At 40.2% G+C, this 20,426-nt stretch overlaps 1 protein-coding gene across 4 annotated transcripts in view; it reads right to left on the bottom strand.

Moving 5' to 3' along the window:
• The window catches only part of PCCA (propionyl-CoA carboxylase subunit alpha), a 362,003-nt gene that overhangs the window by 45,030 nt on the left and 296,547 nt on the right, over window positions 1–20,426 (bottom strand). For all 4 annotated transcript variants that reach the window (XR_457051.1, XM_007461534.1, XM_007461535.1 and 1 more), the window contains one exon: window positions 18,675–18,728. Coding sequence is in view for 3 of the 4 variants with exons in the window: in XM_007461534.1 (XP_007461596.1) it covers window positions 18,675–18,728 (54 nt within the window). In the remaining variant the exon portion in view is untranslated. The remainder of the gene's footprint in view (window positions 1–18,674; window positions 18,729–20,426) is intronic.

Here is a 20,426-nt window from a genome sequence, read left to right on the forward strand (position 1 = left end):
AGAGAGAGAGAGAGAGAGAGAGAGAGAGAGAGAGAGAGAGAGAGAGAGAGAGCGCGCGCGCGCCCGTGCTCGAGTAAGAGGAAAGAATAGGAATGGAAGGGGGAGTAAGCCAGTGTGAAACTGTCTCAAGTCTATATATCTTAGAATGGCCCTAGGTCCTATCACTGAGTCAATACTGAGCGATAAAAAATAAACAAAACAAGATCATACCCAACAAGAATTTACAGTAGTGATTTTACAGAGATATTCACCAGAATTACTGGGGGAGCCTCTTCAAAATGGATTCAGCCTGGTTCCACCCAGACCCAAAATACTGCTGGGTTAAAATTTATAGGGAAAAGAAACAACAGTGTTTTCTGAGTTCCAGTAGTTTATTTTGAGTTCCATCTGTCTATCTGCTATCTGGTAATATCTGGAAGAAACTGATATTAATAGTGGGCTCTCAAATTCTACATATGCCAAATATATCTACAGGAAGAAAAAGAAAAATTCAAACATCTCCAATGATCTTTGTAACCTCAGGCTTTTATCTCAAGGATATTGAACATGGTGTTTAGAAGTTTAGAATGGGAGTACAGGAGTGATCACAATACATCAAAAACTTTACGTACATTTTGATGAGTTTTTCTAGTCCTTCCTTAGTAAATTTAGTTTTCTATTTTTGGAGGACATAATCACGTGCATACTGCTTACAGCGTCTGGGCACTTTCCTTAAGATGCGTCGAAGTGTCAAGGGCTTCGGGAGAGCCTCGATCAGTTCCTGCAGACCACTGTGTACTTGCTATTGACTTAAAATAGGGCCACAGTTCTTACAGTTTCAGCGTTAGGATCATAAACACAAATGACCACCTGAGACCACAGAGGACCGGATATGAGCTACTTATAGTAAAACTGAACCAGAAACAAGAATAGCAGGAAAGCTGCCTATTTTCTTGTAGCGAAGTCCTTTGAAGTAAACTATTTATTAAACATTACATTACAGTGTTCAAGACAAAAATCTTTGAAGGCAGGTTATCCTACTCTGCACAGTGGCCCACTGCTAACGAATTGCTTCCTTTTCCTTTTAGATTTTTTTTTTCCATTTGTGAAACTGAAACCTGGATTGTTTTCTTCCATCCATGAAACTAGCTGGCACCAAGCACCACTTCTGGCAATGATGTCAATCTATAGAAAGAGCATTAAAAACATACACCAACCCGTCACCTTCTCACCATCACAATATAAGAAGATGTGCTCATCAAGAAGTTGTTATATAAATATAAAATAGGTAACTAGTAATACTCTGTAATGACTATATGGGAAAAGAATCTAAAAAAAAGAGTGTATATATGTATAACTGATTCACTTTGCTATACACCTGAAACTAACACAACACCGGAAGTCAACTGTACTCCAATCAAAAGTTTTTTAGAAGATTAAATATGAGGAAGAAAATCACAGAAGAAAACAAAACAAAAATAAAAGAAGTTGTTACATAAAGTTCAGCACCTGAACATAAAACTAGGTTACAAGAAATGATGAAATAAAAGGAAATGAAAATGGCAAGAATTCAAATAGGATTTTTTAAAATTTAAAGGTAGAACTTACCTACTGCATTTCATATTTCAAAACTATAGATGAATGTGACTTTTTTCAGCTAGCATTTTTCTACTTCTCAGTAAAGCCCCCTAGATATACCAATAACAGTTGCATCTTAAAGAAATATTCAAAAGAAGAGCAAAAGGGCAATATAGTTTATTTTTCCAAACCAATCATTAACTTAAGAATCTTTGCCCTTAATCAACTATACTCTAATATAAAATGAAATTAAAAAAAAAAAGAATCTTTGCCTGGAGACAGAGTACTGGGAAGTGAAACTCCCATTGGGCCAACACCTGTGGAAATACATCCCGGATGCAATGGTCCAGCCCTGGCCGTTCAGGGATGGTGTCTCTAGCTCAGCACGTGCTAAGGAGAAAAGGACATCGGCATTGCTGGACATGTGACTGGGTCTGTCTCAACGTGGCAGGAACAACGGGAAGCTTTGTAAAATCTAGAAATACATCAAAGGGCTAATGCAGATTAAGCTCTGCTCCTTTTTTTCCTGAAAGGCTCACTTTTGTTCCTAATATAAAGACTTAGATGGTATTTCTTTAGATCATAAAGCAAGTTGTACTTTTAATGATGGATTAAAAATTATAAAAGTAAAAGATGGCTTGTTCTCCTCTGTTCTTTCTTTCTTTCTTTTTTTTTCCCCCCTTTTTAAGTGATGAATGCAGAAAAAGACCAGTCTGGGCCAAATTTATCTCTTGCTGACCTTCAGGGATGTTGAGTAAGCCAAGCATGATGTTAGTACAAAGTCAAATTTGGATAATTTAGTCACCTTTTTGCTAATTCTATTATTAGACACATTAGGTAATAAATAAAAAATAGCACCTATGGTATATTTAGCTTTAAAAATAGTATGAATCTTCACTCTAAATTAGTGTAAAGTAAAGTACACTGTGCTTACACTGGTCTTTTAAAATAGAAAAGCTTGTTATAGCAATAGAATAACTATTACTAAATGGATTAACACTTTCACCAAGGAGAACAGAGCTCGCTGGGCTCCCTACACAGCCTGCCGCCCTACAAGCTTCCCTAGATCTGCACCCACTGCCAGCAGAGAGTGAGCACTCCTCCTGTTCGCCTTGGGCATGCAGGATTCCTGACCTGTCCCTCCCCCATCGCCGGGACCTGCTTCATCAGCTGTACTTTCTTCCTCCCAACCGGCTCCTTCTCCTCAGCCTGACAACAAGCTTGAGTCTCCCCTGACCCCTCGTCCCTTCCGTCCCCCCCGCTTCCCTGTGGCAACTAGAAAGTTCCCAGGATCATGCTTCATAAAGGCAAATAAAACTTTATTCCTGGGTATGAAATATACTTCCACAGTACTAGTTAAATTTACTGAGTGATTACTTTGTGCCAGGAACTACACTAAGTGCCTCGCCTGCATTCTCTCATTTAATTCTCACAACAGCCAATAAAGGAGATGCTATTATTACTCTTATTTTACAGACCAGGAAACTGGTCTTAGAGAGAGTAAATAAAGCTAAGCTCAAATAGCCAATCAATAAGTGTCTGCCTGACTTTAAAAGGTAGGTGCCCTCAATCACCACCCGGTAAATTACATTTTAAAAAACAGACTTTTAGAACAGTTTTTTAGGTTTAAGCAAAATTAAGCAAGAAATACAATTTCCTATATACCCCTTGCCCCACACATGTATAACCTCCCTCATTATCAACATGTAAATTACTTTTTGTGCACAAACAGAAGCGGTATACATAATTGCAGTAACAGATATAGATGCCAACATGAAATTTAAGAAAGGAAGCAAGATCTTTACATTTGTGGAAAGAGACTTAAGACAACAGAATGAAAAAATGGCCCTTAACTTTAAAAAGGGAGAATAAAGTGACAAACATCAGAATCCAAAGGCTTCACTCCCCCTATTTTGGGACTTCCCTGCCCCACCCCTAACAGGGTACTCTGAGAACTGACCTCAGTGTCCTCCAGTTTTGCTACGAGGAGCTACGAAAGGTGATTTTTGTGGACATGCCAATATTCACTTGCTACACTGTGTACACCAGCTGGTTGCCACTGGATACCTATTTGCGATTCACACTTCTGTCCTATTGAAATTGGTCCACTTCCCTAGTACCTAGAACATGGTTTGGCACATAATAGCACCCAATAAAAACTTGTTGAGTGAATGAATGAATGAAGGAATGAACGAACGAGGAAATGGATCACAAATTTCCACAGCTGTGCAAAATAACAGTGCAACATAGACAAGGACTTTTTCCTCCAAGCTTCTGCTAATTTCGAACTAGTGACTTGGAAAGATACTTAATATGTTTTTTCCTTCTACACAATATTAGTGCTAATTAAATACAGTGTCAGTTATTACAGCCCTTACAAACACATGCAGGTGGTCTACAGAACAAGATTAATACCTAAATGACTAAAGAATTAAAGCACTGGTATTAGAAGCGTTGACAAATATTTTCACTATCTGAGTTTCCAAAGCAAAACATCAGTTCACAGGCAACAAGAGGGGAATGCTCAGGAATGTGCAAAAAATATTAGTTGGTTTAAATCTCAAAACGTTACAAGATGCCTATTAAAAAATTATACGAGGGCTTCCCTGGTAGCGCAGTGGTTGAGAGTCCGCCTGCCGATGCAGGGGACACGGGTTCGTGCCCCGGTCCGGGAAGATCCCATATGCCGCCGAGCGGCTAGGCCCGTGAGCCATGGTCACTGAGCCTGCGCGTCCGGAGCCTGTGCTCCGCAACGGGAGAGGCCACAGCGGTGAGAGGCCCACATACCGCAAAAAACGAACAAACAAACAAACAAACAAATAAATAAATAAAATTATACGAACAACATTAACTTTACCTTTGATGCTGGATATTCTTTTTTCCTCTCTTTATGTAATGACCTTCCTGCACAGTACTGTGCTACCATTAAAAAAAAAACAAAGCCTAGGAAAATAAAAGGAACTGCTTGCTTAATATAAAAAACATTTTATTTGAGGAACAGTCAGCAATGTAACAGAAAACATATAATAATTAAAATTATATGCTTTGTTGTTTTGTTAGGGGTTAAGTTTGTTTTAATAAACAAAACAACTAATACACACTTTTGGATACTCTCGCATTTATCATGAGTTCTAGGGAAAAGGAGGAATCCTGCATAGAAAATATTTTAAAATGAGTCCTGTCCTCATACCTACTAGGTGGCTAGAATCAAAAAGACATTAGATGTCAACTAGACTTACTATGGTGACCATTTAACAATACATACCAAAACTGAATCATTACGTTGTACACCTGAAACTAGTATAATATTACGTATCAATTATATTCCAAAAAACACAAAAAGACAGTAACACATGTTGGCAAGGATGTGGATAAATTAAATAACTCATACATTGCTGAGGGGAATGTAAAATTCCCCTCAGCAATGTATGGGTGTAGCTGCTTTGGAAAAGTCCAGCAGTTCCTCAAAAAGTGAAACACAGCATTGCCACATGACCCAGAAATCCCACTCATAGGTATACACTCAAGAGAAATGAAAACATACATCCACACAAAAAGATATATAAAGGAATGTTCATAGCAGCATAACGGGTTGGCCAAAAATTTCGTTCAGGTTTTTCGACGTCACGAACTTTTTGGCCAACGCGATATATGATAGCTTTTAAGACAAACAATGCAGATGTCCATTCTGAAGGAAAAATTGTGGTACATCCATAAAATGGAATATTATTTGGCAAAAAAAAAAGAGAATGAAGTACTGATGCTACAACATGTATGAATCTTTGAAAACATGCTAAGTGAAAGAAGCCAGTCACAAAAGACCACATATTGCATGATTTTGTTTATATGAAATGTCCAGAACAGGTAAATATATAGAGACAGACAGTAAATTAGTGGCTGCCAGGGGTTGACAGGGTTGAAGGAAATGGGGAATGTCTGCTAATGGGTTTGGGGCTTCTTTTTGGGGTGATGAAAGTGCTCTAAAACTGACTGTGGTGATGGGTGCATAGCTCTGTGAATAGACTAAAACATACTGAATTGTATTCTTGGAACAATGGGTAAATTGTGTGGAATGGGAATTATATCTCAATAAAACCTGTGTGTGTGTGTGTGTGTGTGTGTGTGTGTGTGTGTTTTAAAGGCTTCAGAGGCAGCCATTTGAAAATTCTCTATAAATCAAGCACCTATATTCCAGCCAGATGCAAAAGGTACAATTGGACACACAGGCGAAGAAAATAGTAAACATGCAAAATATCTACAAAAGCAACAACAAAAATAGCAATGTTGTAATAAATGTAAGTATTTGCTCCTAAGGGCAAATACTTAGAATTATGTAGTAAGCAGGATGTTGACAATTCCAGTCAAAAATAACTACTTTTTACACATATAAAAGAACAATGTGAGTCTGTACCTTGGAAATTCCACTTAGAAGTCCAATGAACTTATTTGCATTTGAAATTAAAGAACAAAAGGTTTAGTTTCTAACAGTTTTGACCTATTTTAGACAGATATGTATTAAATATTTATTAAAATGCTTTAGCTTGAAATCCTATAGGCACCAGAAAGCAAACAAATATGAGCACTTCAATTCTATACCTTCTGTTCAATAAAACACGCTTCTCCATGGCAGGTGGTACAGAGAACACTACCCAGGGGGTTAATCAAAATTCCCTTAGAATAATTGAAAAGCATCTGCATTTTTTTCCCCAGAAACCACAAAAAAAAAGTCACAGTAAGCAGCATATAATCTTGATTATTAGCACTGAGCCTGCAGCAGCACAATGTGCTGTCCCCAGAAATCAAGTGACAGGACACAACAGCAGTATGTGATAAGCCAGTGGTGTCTGCCCGCATGGGACTCAAGGAAATTTTTTAAAAATCAAAATATAGACAATGATAATAAGTTGCACATGTGATGTTCTGCTACTGCTGCAAAGCCAACTGCACATTGTGACAAACGTAATCATTCTCAGAGCAGGAACGGTGCCAGGAAAGACCTTGGAGGTCACCGACCTCGACCTTTCATTTTACAACAAAGAAAACAGGTTTAGGAAGGTCACACAACCACTTTAAAAGCATTACTGGGGCTAGAAATGAGATCTTTCAGGGCTCTTTCTGTTAAAAAAAAAAAAAAAAAATTTCTGAGTATATATACTACAGAGGGCGTTACCAAATAAATGGAAGATTCTTAGGAACTTCTGAGAGCCGTGCTGGTAAAACTCCACACAGAAGTGCTATACTAACCACCTATGAAAGTGCACGACCATAGAGTTTGGGGGACACTCAAAATTTAAATCCAAGTGATGTGCACGTCAGCCCGAGAGAAAGAGAACTACATTCTATACAGTATAGGTCCGTGATGAAGGTTCGGGTAGCTGCAGTCTGACTGACTGCGCGGGTCCTTTCTGCAGGAAGACGACAGTAGCACTAACGCACAGAAAAGGGAGAAGGCAAGGAGGTGGGCCCCGGAGGGCGTTCTGGGTGAAGGTTAGAAGTGATTTGCAGGTTTCAGCACAGCACAGGTACACTCAGTCTCCCTTCGCTCTTGTTAGCATGTAACCCAGACCAGCTCTAAAATTATTCTGACAAACTAGCTTCCTAATTATTCTAGTACCACCATTCAGTCAACATTCTGGAGGGCAGGTTTAAAGATCTGGTCACTGGAAGAGATCTCGCTCACCTCAAATTAATATAAATGCATTCTGGTTTAGACATCAGTCTTCGTGAGTTCAGTTGCTGGACATCAGTTCCCCTGATTCTGTTACCAGGTTCTCTGTGTGTTAATCATGTTTTTTTAAAAATTTTCTGTATATCTCGGGGGCCTTACAGGCCTGAGAGCGCCTGCCCCCCCCAGGGCCAGCTAACTCCTAAAGACAGTGATGCTCATATGCAACCAGCCACCCCCTTTATCTAACTCACACACCAAGCCATGGTTTCCTGCCCCAAATCACCCTAAGGCCAGGGACCAGACAACTAGTGACCACCCCTAGAGCCCAAAGCCTACCGACATTATTCAAACTAGCCAATCCTAAACGGTTATCCCTGCCCTACTTGGTCTTTCCTGAGGAAACCCCAGTAAAGGCTCCCACCCATGCTTTCCCCTCATTCCTTTTTTGTTTCCTGACCAGCCTGGTGCTTTCCCAGTGGCCCTGTGTGGCATGGGGGACCCCCTTCTCTTAGGAGATGTAAGTAATAAATTCTTTCAGTAGCATTAACCTCTCTGTGCTGGCACTAAGTCACCTTTATAAATTAAAATCCTGCAGGTACATTTCAGAACCCCCTGCCAAGTGAAGACCAGGCCAGCAGACCCACTGAGGGGCAGGATGCAGACTGCACGGAGTGGAGGTGGGGGGAAGTTATCAATGAGGGGTGAGGCCACCACTCCCACCTCCTCACAAGCTGGCCTTCAAACCACAAGAGCTGCCAGTTGGAAGATACAGGCTTTGTCAAAAGCTCAGACATGCTGTGTGCACATGTGGATCACACAGCATGTATTTATATAGGTTTATTTTCAACAAACTGATAAACTGATACAACAATATCTAATTGATCTTTTACTCTAAGTAGCTGTGGCATTAAAAAAGATGATCCAACAAGAAAATTCTACTGATGGGCAAGCGTGAACTATAAAAAACTTTGTTCTTTTTGAAAAGAAATGTAGGTACAATCAAGAATATAAAAAAACCAATATCAAAGCCCTTTGGACCATAACTGCAGACACTGATTAAGAGAAAACTTCATTTATAAAATTGATATATTGGTCAAAATTTTGTGAAGACACAAATGCACACAAAAGAGAGTCATCAATATCAGGAAAAAATAGTAAAACAATATATATGACATACATGTACATGGGGCCCAGCTCCTCCTCTAGTATAATCAAGACGCCTGCAGTTCTTTCAATTTACAAAGTAAGGCTTCATGAGATAACACAGAATGAACGGGGTGGAATAGCTGTGGACTGCTCATCCAGGGGCATGTTAAGAGTAAGTCTGCAGAGTGTTAGAGAGCTTTGTGAAAGGCTGAGGAGATGGTCACAGACGTTTATATGCCCTTCCATAATTATTGTCTGGACACAGACCCTTTGACACGACTGACATTTTAAGTCAGATAATTCTTTTGTAGGGGGCTGTCTTATTTATTGTAGGATGTTTCAGAAGCCTCCTTGGTTGGTGATGCTCGCAATAAATTTAACGACATTTGCCCATTAGATTCCAGTAGCAGCCCACCACTTGTAACAACCAAAATGTCTCCAGACACTGCCAAAGGTCCCCCCGGGGAGCAGAATCAGCAGGTTGAGAACCACTGGTTTAGACTTGCAATACTGCAAAATATCGCCAGGCAATCTATATTTCAAAACCCACCTGCGTTATTCCTAAAATCCTTCAAGGGGACTCAAAGTTTGGTTGAATCAAGTAGCGGAGGGTAGAGAAACAGAGGTTAAATACTTAAACTAGAACAATTAATTTTTCACAACACATGTTAACATGTATTCCACACCCCAATCACCTTAAGTGTCAGCTGAGGTCATCTTACATTCTCACTGAGAGGAAAGGCTTTATATCAAATGTATATCAAATTACCATGTTAATCTATTTTTAATATCTACAATAATTACTTGGATAAAGATTACCTTTTCTAAGAGAAAGCCCCCGCCCTCGGCCCCAATATGAAAGTAATTCACAAGGGGAAGCTGAAGGACACAGACCTTCAACACTAGCTGTTAAGTGGCTGGGCTCTAAGTTCAAACGCAGAAGAAGAGGAGGGTTAGTCCCCCCACCTCCGCACAAGCTGCTCTCCACCAGGTAGTCAGGAATCATACGGAAGCGCGAAGGGCCACGGGAGGACCTAAATCCCAACCATGCATGTGCTGGTGTGAGGAAGCCAAGGTTTGTCGCCCGGTCCAGATATGACACTATGGCTGCCCTCACCGTACGAGCTATTCTGACAAATCACAGCAGAGGCATCGCTTCATCCGCGAGGTGGGAGGCATGCTGATGATCTCAACGGCTGTGGGAAGCAAACGAGGTGACCAGCCGAAAGCAGCAGGCTTACTGCAGGCGCTCTGGGCACGTTGTCTCCCGGCCACCCCTGTTTTAAAAGGCCACTCTGCCGAGCAGCTGAGACAGGAAAGGGGTGGTCTGAGCTCTAGGACACAGTGGACTCCAAGGGTGACTGTTAGAACGTACACATGAATTATCTCCTCACCCTTAAATTAGGCAGGGCTTCCACTTCACACAAGGTCACTGGGCGGTTTCACGTGTCCCCTGATGCTAGGCAATTACCTAGGTAATTAACACTGATACCTTAGTCATTACCTCAGCTGTCCCCCACAATCTTGAGAATTTACACCATACAAAACATATGCCAGCCTAGGAAAGCCACCTCTCAGAATACATACCTGAGCTACTAATGACTACTGGACTTTCCCATGCCTTGCCAGGCATCCTGCCATATACTTTCCACACACAGGGCAAGTGCCACAGAATACTACAGAGCTAGGCAACTAAGTGCTAGCGGAAAAAGAACAGAAAAGTACTTCTACACCGATGTGAGGCGATGCATGTAATGTACTCTACTTGATGCATCTCACCAGGACGATGACAGGCAAAGTGGAGCCCGTGGAAGAGCAGTGGCTTCTACGAGCTCACTGTGGACTCAGGATGGGAAGGTCTCACGTGAACAATAACAGTACGGATATTCCAACGGTTGAAAGGATCCGAATAAACAGAATGCAATTACACAAACCAGAACTTGGCCTACCTTTCAGGAATGGCTGTCCAGGACAGATCTGGTTTAAGATCCAATATGAGGAAGACTGAGAACAAGTAACCCACACAGCCAGTAGTCAAGCATGTTCCTAAGTCAAATCAAGCATCAGGCTAGCTAAAGTTCACTGTTATTTTCTTTGCATAAGGCGTTTGAGTAGGTCGGGATGTATAAGCATGTACATATGAGACCTTGTAAGCTTCAGGCCACTGAGAAGTATCACATTTGTTCTAGAGAGCTCATCTCTAGAACATTATGTTTATTAGTGAAACGAGAAAAGAAAACTCTGAAATCCCAACTACTACATATAGTCTAGGCCAGTGGTTCTCACTGGCCTAGTGATTTTGCCCCCTCCCTATTCCCAGGGCCATTTGGCAATGTCTGGAGACAATTTTGGTTGTTATATCTGGGGAGATGTTCTGGCCTCTAATGGGTAGAAGCCAGGGAGGCTGCTAAACATCCCATAGTGCACAGAGCAGTCTCCCACAACAAAAAATTATCCATTTCAGAATGTCATTATTGACAAGATTAAAAAACCCTGATCTAGGCCAAAAATAAAAATTGTCACTGTCCTGTGGGTCTAACTAAGACTTGGAATAATTCAGACTAAATCTAAAAGACTGCAGTTGATAAGTAAACTTAAAAGATACAGTTGATGATGCTATGGATTTAATCATACTTTAGGTCCTATCATGTCCCTACCTGATTAAAAAATATGTATTATGAACACATAATCAATTCTTTCAAATAATCAAATGCTTGTCCTATCCTCTTACTGTAACAAGAAACAACCAGAACATTGTTCCTATGCTCCACTCATAAGACCAGTAATACAATGTAGCTTTTGATATCAATTTCCTAAACTAGATACTAATTCTACATTAAGTGTGCAAATATACTCCAAATCCTAGTCCTGGGCTACTTTACACTGATTTTTACAAATGCAGATCCTTAGGCCCTACTCAAACTTAGGGAATCAGCTTCACTGGAACCTGGGAATTTGCATTTTCAGCAAGTTTTCCAGGTGATTCTTATACATGCTCAAGTTTGAGAACCACTGTCTGACTTGGCTTCCATGAGAAAGAGCTGCCATTCCCACATCATTCTCACCATAAGGTAAATAACAACAAGCAATTAATTTTATGTATGAAAGATCAGCAATACATAGTACTACACCACAATGGCCTTAAATGGTTTTCCTAAACTAAAATCCTTTTGAAGTGAGGCTGGTTTATGAAGTCCCATAAGCACCATCATAACAGGTCCTATATCAAAAGTATGTTGTCTTTCAAACGCAAGACACCAAAGCCAAGGCTGTTCTTGGTGAACTTCATTATGCTTCAAGGAAGCAGATGTTCTTAAGCATCTTGCTGCCACAGGTGCAGGTTTAAATACGTGCTTCATATTTAGCATTCAATGACAAATGGTATATGCTAACTGTGTGAGGCGGTCAGAAATCACAGGATGAACAAAAATTAGACTTTCCAAATAAAACAGAAGTATTTTCCTTCTGAATATTTTGATAGATTGCCTACCAAGTGTGATCTCAGTTGAGATTACAATTTCAGATGACAGCACGTCTCCAAAGCAAGCAAGAAAAAGGAGGGGAAAAAGCGAGGTAAAATGACTGCAAAGGGAGAGTGTATTCCATATTTTCAGGGGCTATAAAAATAGTTGAGCCACCATATGCTAAGTTCCTACTATTTTCAAACATTTTACCAACATTTTCTTATTCAACCATTACCAATCCCATGAAAGTAGATATTTTGCTGATGAGAAAACTGAGGACCAGAAAGGTTAAGTAACTTGTTCAAACTCACAAAGCTGGTAAGTGGGAGATACAAGTTTCAAACACAAGAAATCAAGCTTTATTTAGTATACCTCCCCCAAACCCCTCACCTCAAAATTCACTAACATCCTGGTAGTTTACAGAAATTTCTCGTGAACATATAACTGAGTAACTGCAAAAATATTTTAAATTGACAACATTTCAAAGAGTGTTGTGTGTGTAATTTTTACAACTAACTCTTAAGATGCTATATGGCCTAAATGGGGAACTGAATGGAATCAAACAAGCATTCTAAAATCCTAAAGCATCGCACAAATGTAAGGCATTCTGTTATTGATTCAAATCAATTTTAGTTTGAGGATCTTTGGCAGACGGCAGCAGGATTCTGAGATACTATGAAATAATTAGAGACACCCTAGGATACAGTGAAATCATGACTGAGGTGAAATCATGATTGAGGTTGCACTAAATTGGCTTTAATAGCCACACATAATAGAAATGATTTGGACAATAGATATTGTCATTTTAAAATGATTATATTAGAGATGCTAGATGCCTCCCCCGGATGTGGGCATTGCCCAGGGGTCCATTCTGGGCCTGTCCCTTCACCATCCCCTCAGGCGACCTCACCTACTGCAGGCTTCAGATATCACCTCTTCGTGCCCACAAAGTACCCACTGACATGCTCAACCTTCATCATTTTCCCTGTCCTTCCCTTACATCATAGAGGTCCCTCTGGCATTTCAAACTTAAAATGGTCAAAAACCCAATTCATTACCTATTCCATCTTTCCTCTTGTGTAATCCTTCCTTCCCTTCCTCCTCTTTTGCTCCCACAGTTAACTGCATCGTTTATCACATCTAGAAACCTCAGCATCATCTTCAATTCTGCCTAATACATAAAGCTAGACTCTGGATCCTTAAGAGGAGACTCTCAAATGGACCTCTTCTTTATTTGCTCACTCTCTCAAGATCTCTTTAAAATCAAGACAAAACAAAATACACCTCAGGTGATACTGAGATTCTCTTCTTTCCAAGTCTAAAGAGTAGAGTCCAATCTCCTTAGCATGGTCCTGCAACACCCAGCTCCTGCCATTCTAGTTTCATCTCCCACACAGACCTTTGCCACCTGCCTGCCACCCTCACTAGCCAACCTGCTCTTCCTTAAACCCGCAGGCAACCTCATGCTTCTCAACCTTCATTTATTCCCTGTGCTTTCTCCACCATCATCACAGAGCAGTTTCTGAACATGCTGTCTCAGGGACTTTGCAGATGCTGTTCCCCTCTATCTGAAATGCCCTTCCCTGCCTGCAAATTCTATTCATCCTTAGAGTCTAAGCATGAGCTGGACATATTCACTGGGGAGCTTTTCGCAATTCCCCCATTTCCTTTTTCCAAGCCCCAAAATACCTCTCCTTCATACAAACGTCTATTATCACTCTCATCACACTCATATTTCTATATCCTCAAGTTGACAGTGGGTCACTGCTGGCAGAGATGTCTTTTTCCTGTGGATTGCCAGAACTCAATGTCATCACATAACAGATGCTCAATCAACATGAGATGACCAACTACCATGACTACCAATGCTAGGCTTTATGTATGCTCATTAAAAAATGTAATGACTGGGCTTCCCTGGTGGCACAGTGGTTGAGAGTCCGCCTGCCGATGCAGGGGACACGGGTTCGTGCCCCGGTCTGGGAAGATCCCACATGCCGCGGAGCGGCTGGGCCCGTGAGCCATGGCCGCTGAGCCTGCGCGTCTGGAGCCTGTGCTCCACAACGGGAGAGGCCACAACAGTAAGAGGCCCATGTACCGCAAAAAAAATTAAAAAAAAAAAAAAAAATCCAGAGAGACTTCATCAACCCTCCACAAAACGTCTAGCCTGTGGCCACCACCTGCTTTCTATGGCTGGAGGGGAAGAGGGTCAGGAATAAGGACAGCTTGACCCAGTGGGGATGGAGCCCTGTGTGTATAGGGTGAAAGTGGCTGTCTGATGAAGGCCTTGGGGTTCTATGCTAGACACTTCCCAGTCCCCGCTCTTTTCCCCATCCAAGGAAATTGGGACCAGTGCAGCTTGGGTTAAGTGGGGCAAGTCCCAGGGTTAATTCAGTCAGATGTCCTGCCAAGGGGTAAGCACACAGGGAAATAGGCCTCCGGGTAGCTGCAAAGGCTAGGACATGGGACCACCATGCAAGATATCCCAATAAGCCATCGTGCCCCTCCTGAAACGCCAGTGATACAGAGAAAGGGATGGAACAGAGAAGGGAAAAAAAGGCAAATGAAGACTAGAGATGAGTCAGACATGTAAAGAGAGGGATTTATAAGGTACAGAAGACCAAAGAAGTTCTCTGGATGCTTATTTTTTGAAGACAATAATAAGCGAAAACGCATGACATAATTTACTTCTCAAAAGAGTACTGGTGGGCTTCCCTGGTGGCACAGCGGTTGAGAGTCCGCCTGCCGATGCAGGGGACACAGGTTTGTGCCCCGGTCGGGGAAGATCCCACATGCCGCGGAGCGGCTGGGCCCGTGAGCCATGGCCGCTGAGCCTGCGTGTCCGGAGCCTGTGTTCTGCAACGGGAGAGGCCACAGCAGTGAGGGGCTCTAGAGAGAGATACTCTGAGATAGAATGCTTTCTCTGGCTCCAATGATTAAAATGTTAAGAAAGTGGACAAGCATCAATTTCAAGAATATGAGGCAATAAACATGAAGGAAAAAAAAAAAAAAAAAAAAAAAAAAAAAGAGTGCTGGTAAAGAAAAACAATAACAAACCTAGTTCATTTTCCAATTATTTGTATTTTTAACAAATGGGAGTTTACTCTATTAAAATTCCATATCCATAAGTGAGTTTTCAGAAGAAGCAAAACTTTTTGATGGTGTTCCTATATCTATAAATATGAATGATGCAGATTTTGGGTCCTATGATATCAGATGACAAGATTCAGCCCAAGCTTCAACTCTTGCTAATTAAACAAATCAATTAAGAGACTACCGTTGCAACTGTGTAGCTGCTGTTCTATAGTAGCAATAACAACCCCAGGGGGAGGTCTTTTACTACATTAAAATGCTGTCCTCCACAACTCCATCTGATATTATTAGAAACAGTTATTTGTGTCTTGCTGTCATATTAGTAGCAAAGGCAAATTATGGAAATATGCAGACCAGAATGGTCCCAGTATGAGATCAGGTTGGGTTTTCAGCCTCCAAGGGAACAATTGCTGAAATTCCGAAGCTCCCCAAAGTTCTTTAATGGAACTGATAAATCTATCAGCACAGCATCCATTTAGAAACTAGGTAAGGGTCACGTATTTACATACTTTCCTGCTAAGCTGATACAATTCAACTAGATGAATTATCACATTAAGTTTACCCTCCTGAGTTAAACTGATGGAGTTCAAAATTGTTTTCGATGGTTGTCATTAATCGCTGTTACTTCGTGAATGCTTACTTTGAAATCTTATTGTGCTAGTGTAACCAGGGTCATATTAATACCATTCTTCATGGTAAATCTTTGTAAAACATGTTTATTCTACAGATATTGTTACTCAAGCTTTCAAGGCTAATAAGAAATAAAGTATATTTATTATCAATAAAAACTTAATTTAAAATGTACAATTTGAGATTTAAACTAGCTTTAAGAACTTCAGCATGATTTGGTTTCATTAAGATCTCTGGCTAAGCTTCAAAGACGTATAATTTGATAGTTCCTCAAGAGTCCTTGGGTAAATGCCAAAAGCACAGCTATGAAGAAGCTGCTCAATGTAGTCGAAGCTTATTCTCTCTTTCGGGCAATATGTATTGTTTTCACAAGAAAAAAAAATTCCATCTTACTGAGATATACGTTTGTCTTAATATTATGGCGTTTTAAAGATAATGGAACTTAAAAAAATTAAATATAAACAATGATTGCAATACAAGATTTGGAATAAAACAGTAACTTCTGCATTCTTCAAGTCGTAACAAAATATTCTTCCTTATTGTGAAGCACAGTTCAAGTAAGGAAGTCGGGTTACATAAAATACTGGACCTTTTCCACTTCTCCGTGAGCTTATACTATCTGACATACACAAACTCACAGCTTCACCAAAAAACATGCAAACAAAACAAACCCAGACAATTTACTATTTGAAATAGGCACAGATATCCTGGAAAAGTTCTGGGGTATGTAGCCTACCAACTAAGTGTATACTGTGAACTAAATGTTTGTGCCCCCCCCAAATTCATACGCTGAACTAAAATCCCCAATATGATGGCATCTGGAGGTGCCACCTTTGGGAGGTAATTAGGCTTGGATGAGGCCATGAGTGAGGCGTGGCAGGAGAGAGGCAAATGACGAGGCCCTGACGCCTGTGCCCGACATGTTTGCAGAAGAGCAACAAGGTCGGCTGAGTTGATGTGTATTTTAGAAGGATCACTTTAACTGCTATATTAATGATAAAGCAGGGAGCAGGGGTGGAGGTGGGAAGACTGGCTGCTGCAAGAATCTGGACAGGAGATGAAGACGAATCTGGTCAGGATGGGGGGGGGCGGCGGGAGTGGTGGACGAAAGAGGGGAATCAAGGAAAAGACAAGGTTTTAGCTTAAGTTGCCATTTTCTGCCTGGAGAAACTGCCTGGAGAAACTTTATGTTGGTTTGGTTTCTTTGCAGGTTGTGGCTATCAAGAACTCAGTTTTCAGTATCTGAGCCCTGAGAAATCTGTTGGAATCCAAGGAGAGATATCAAGCAGCAGAGACAGCATAAGTGCCCTTTCTAGCATGAGCACAGAGGTACAGAAAAATCTTCATGTAATATAATTCCAGGTAGTTGTGAGAAAGAATGACATGGATCTTTATGTAATGACTTAGAAAGATATCCACAATTTATTCTTGCATGAAATTATGTATAAATCTATTTCTGGAAGCATATGTCTATTGTTAAAAACTTAAATACCTCTAGGGAATAAAATGAATACTTCCGTGATGGTTAATTTTATGTGTCAACTTGGCTAGGCAATAGTATTCAAATATTTGGCCAAACGTTATTCTAGATGTTTCTACCAAGGTATTTTTTTTAGATGAGATTAACACTTAAATCAGTAGACTTTGAGTAAAGCAGATGACCCTCTAATAACATCCGTGGGCTCATTCACTCAGTTGAAGAAAAAGGACTGACTTCCCAAGCAAGAGGGAACCCTTCGAGCACACTGACTTTGGACTTGAACTGCAACTCTTCCCTGGTCTACCCTGCAGGTTTTGGACATGCATCCACAATCACATGAACCAATTGCTTAAAATCAATCACTCAATCAATCAATCTCTCTCTCTGTAATATATAAAAATATAATACACACACACACATCATGTTGGTTCTGTTTCTTTGGAGAACCCTAATACAATTTCTTATGACATGCATTTAAATAATATTTAAATTTTCTAATTAAAAAAATAAGCATGTGTAGTACTTATTAATCAGAAAAACAAGAATAACCACAAGTCTTAGGAGCAATACTTAAAAGTTTACATCACGTCGGGCAGGTGCCTATACATATACTTTAATATGTAAACTTTACTACACCTCTATACATATACAAAACACACAGTAAATGCACATTAGTACTAATATCCTTCCTATCTCAATAGCTGAAAAATCACTCTTCTTTTGATCTAAGCCACAGGCCTGTCCTCTGATATTCTCAAAACACGGACCTAACAGAAATACCCAGTGTGAATTTACAACCTGAACAAGGTACCCAAAGGACATGAACAGACATTTTACAGATTATAAATGATACCTAGCAAGTGAATACATGGAGAAATATTCAAATATAATAGCAATAAGCAGAGAAATGCTCATTAAAACAATAACGTACCTTTTTCAACAAATTATTTTGAAAATTATAACTAATACTGCTAATATGATCATTATAAACCTATAAGTAAAAATAATAACTATAAATTAAATTTATTTTCACCGGGTAGAGTTAAATAATTTTGAAATTATGATTCAATTTCATTAGAAATGTGGACTCAAAAGCACCTAACAAAAAAAGATAGAAGGAAAACTGAGGAAAAACAAAACAAGACATATACAGAACAGAACAGCAAGGTCACGATTTTCTTTGCAGTTTGGCCATGCCGTGCATCTTGTGGAATCTTAGTTCCCTGAACAGGGATGGCACCCCGGCCCTCGGCAGTGAGAGCACAGAGTCTTAACCACTGGACCGCCAGGGAATTCCCAAGGTCACTATTTTCAAAAGCATTTTTTTAAAATATGTTCTTATTTTTATTAAAAATGGGGAGAAAGTCCCCAGTGAAAAAAGTACTTAAAAGACTCAACAAACTACAGGTAATTTTAAAAACCATTTTGTCTCTCATAAGAAATAGCTAAAATTACTCTATCATGGAATCTTTTCCCACACGTTAAAGAATCCATTTCTTATACAAAGACATCTCATTTAACAGCAAAACAAACCCATGATGAAGCCAAGTTCAAACACATGGGCTATAACTACTAGTCAATCACTTTTTCTCTCTGTAAATTAAGAGAATATAAAAAATAATAATTCTTTCATACTTACCACAGTACCAAGAAACTGAATGCTCATGTTGCCACCTGCTTCTCGAGAAAGACACTGGGGGAAAAAAAAGAGAGGTATAAAATGAATTTTCATCCATACAAAAACATGTACATGAATGTTCATAGCAGCATTATTCCTAATAGCTGAATAACCCAAATGTCCATCAACTGATAAATGGATAAACAAAATATGGCATATTCATACAATGGAATATTATTTGGCCATAAAAAGGAATGAAGTGCTGATACATGCTACAATAGAAGTCAGTCACAAAGGAGCACATATTATATGATTCCATTTAACATGAAATGTCCAGAAGAGGCAAATCCACAGGGACAGGAAGTAGACTGCTATAGTTTGGCTCTTCTTTGCAGGAAAACTCTCAGCCACCTGGAAGACTTCCAGGTTGTCAATAACTCCTCAGGCCCCAGCTAGCACAGGCCACAGGTATTATCTTAGTCTGTTGCCTAAGAATATGTCATATATCACAACTTTTCACCAATATAGATTACTTTATATCACTTTGTCAAAGAAAGGACTAGAAGAATTTTCTGATGACCCAAAGAGTTAGGGGGAATAAAAATAGAAAGTTGGAGCTTCATGGGCCTGTTGGCAATTAAGGAATGGAAGTAATGAAGGTATGCATAAACTCTGGTATGTCCTACTAAAAAAAGAAACATGTTCCTAACTCTAGAGTAGGAGGCCGGGTGGGAGAGACTACCAATGCCAAGTTCAGAACGGTTAGAAAAGGTAGTGGATTCCACGGATGCATTTTTTTTTTTTTTTTTTAACTTTTGGCTGCGTTGGGTCTTCATTGCTGCTCGCGGTTTTCTCTAGTTGCAGCGAGCGGGGGCTACTCTTCGTTGTGGTGCGCGGGCTTCCCATTGCGGCAGCTACTCTTGTTGTGGAGCTTGGGCTCTAGGCGCGTGGGCTTCAGTAGTTGTGGCACGCAGGCTCAGTAGCTGTGGCTCACGGGATCTAGAGTGCAGGCTCAGTAGTTGTGGCACATGGGCTTAGTTGCTCTGTGGCATGTGGGATCTTCCCGGACCGACCAGGGCTCGAACCCATGTCCCCCGCATTGGCAGGTGGATTCTTAACCACTGCGCCACCAGGGAAGTCCCGCATTTTTTTTTAATACTTGTTACATTTTTTTATTTTTGTTATTTTATTTTATTTATTTATTTGGCTGCGTCAGGTCTTAGTTGCAGCATGTGGGATCTTAGTTGCCTGACCAGGGCTCGAACCCGTGTTCCCTGCATTGGCAGGTGGATTGTTAACCACTGAGCCACCATGGAAGCCCTATTCTTGATTTTTTGAGGACCCTCCATACTGTTTTCCATAGCAGGTGCACCATTTTGTAATTCTACCAAAAGGGCACACAGGTTCCAGTTTTTCCACATTCTCACCAACACTTGTTATTTTCTGGTTTTTTTTGATGGTACCCATCCTAACGGGTATGAGGTGATATCTCACTGTGGTTTTGATTTGCACTTCTCTTTCGATTAGTGATGTCAAGCATCTTTTCATATGCGTGCTGCTCATTTGTGTATCATCATTGGAGAAATGTCTATTGAAGGCCTTTGTCCACTTTTTAATCAGGTTATTTAATTTTCTGTTGTTAAGGTACAAGAGTTCTTTATATATTCTGGATATTAACCCCTTATTAGATGTATGACTTCCAAATATTTCTCCCATTTCACAGGATGCCTCTTCACTCTGTTGTGTCCTTTGATACACAAAGTTTTTAAGTTT

Source organism: Lipotes vexillifer, unplaced genomic scaffold (genome assembly GCF_000442215.2).
Source record: "Lipotes vexillifer unplaced genomic scaffold, Lipotes_vexillifer_v1.1 scaffold655, whole genome shotgun sequence".
Classification (NCBI taxonomy): Eukaryota; Metazoa; Chordata; class Mammalia; order Artiodactyla; family Lipotidae; genus Lipotes; species Lipotes vexillifer.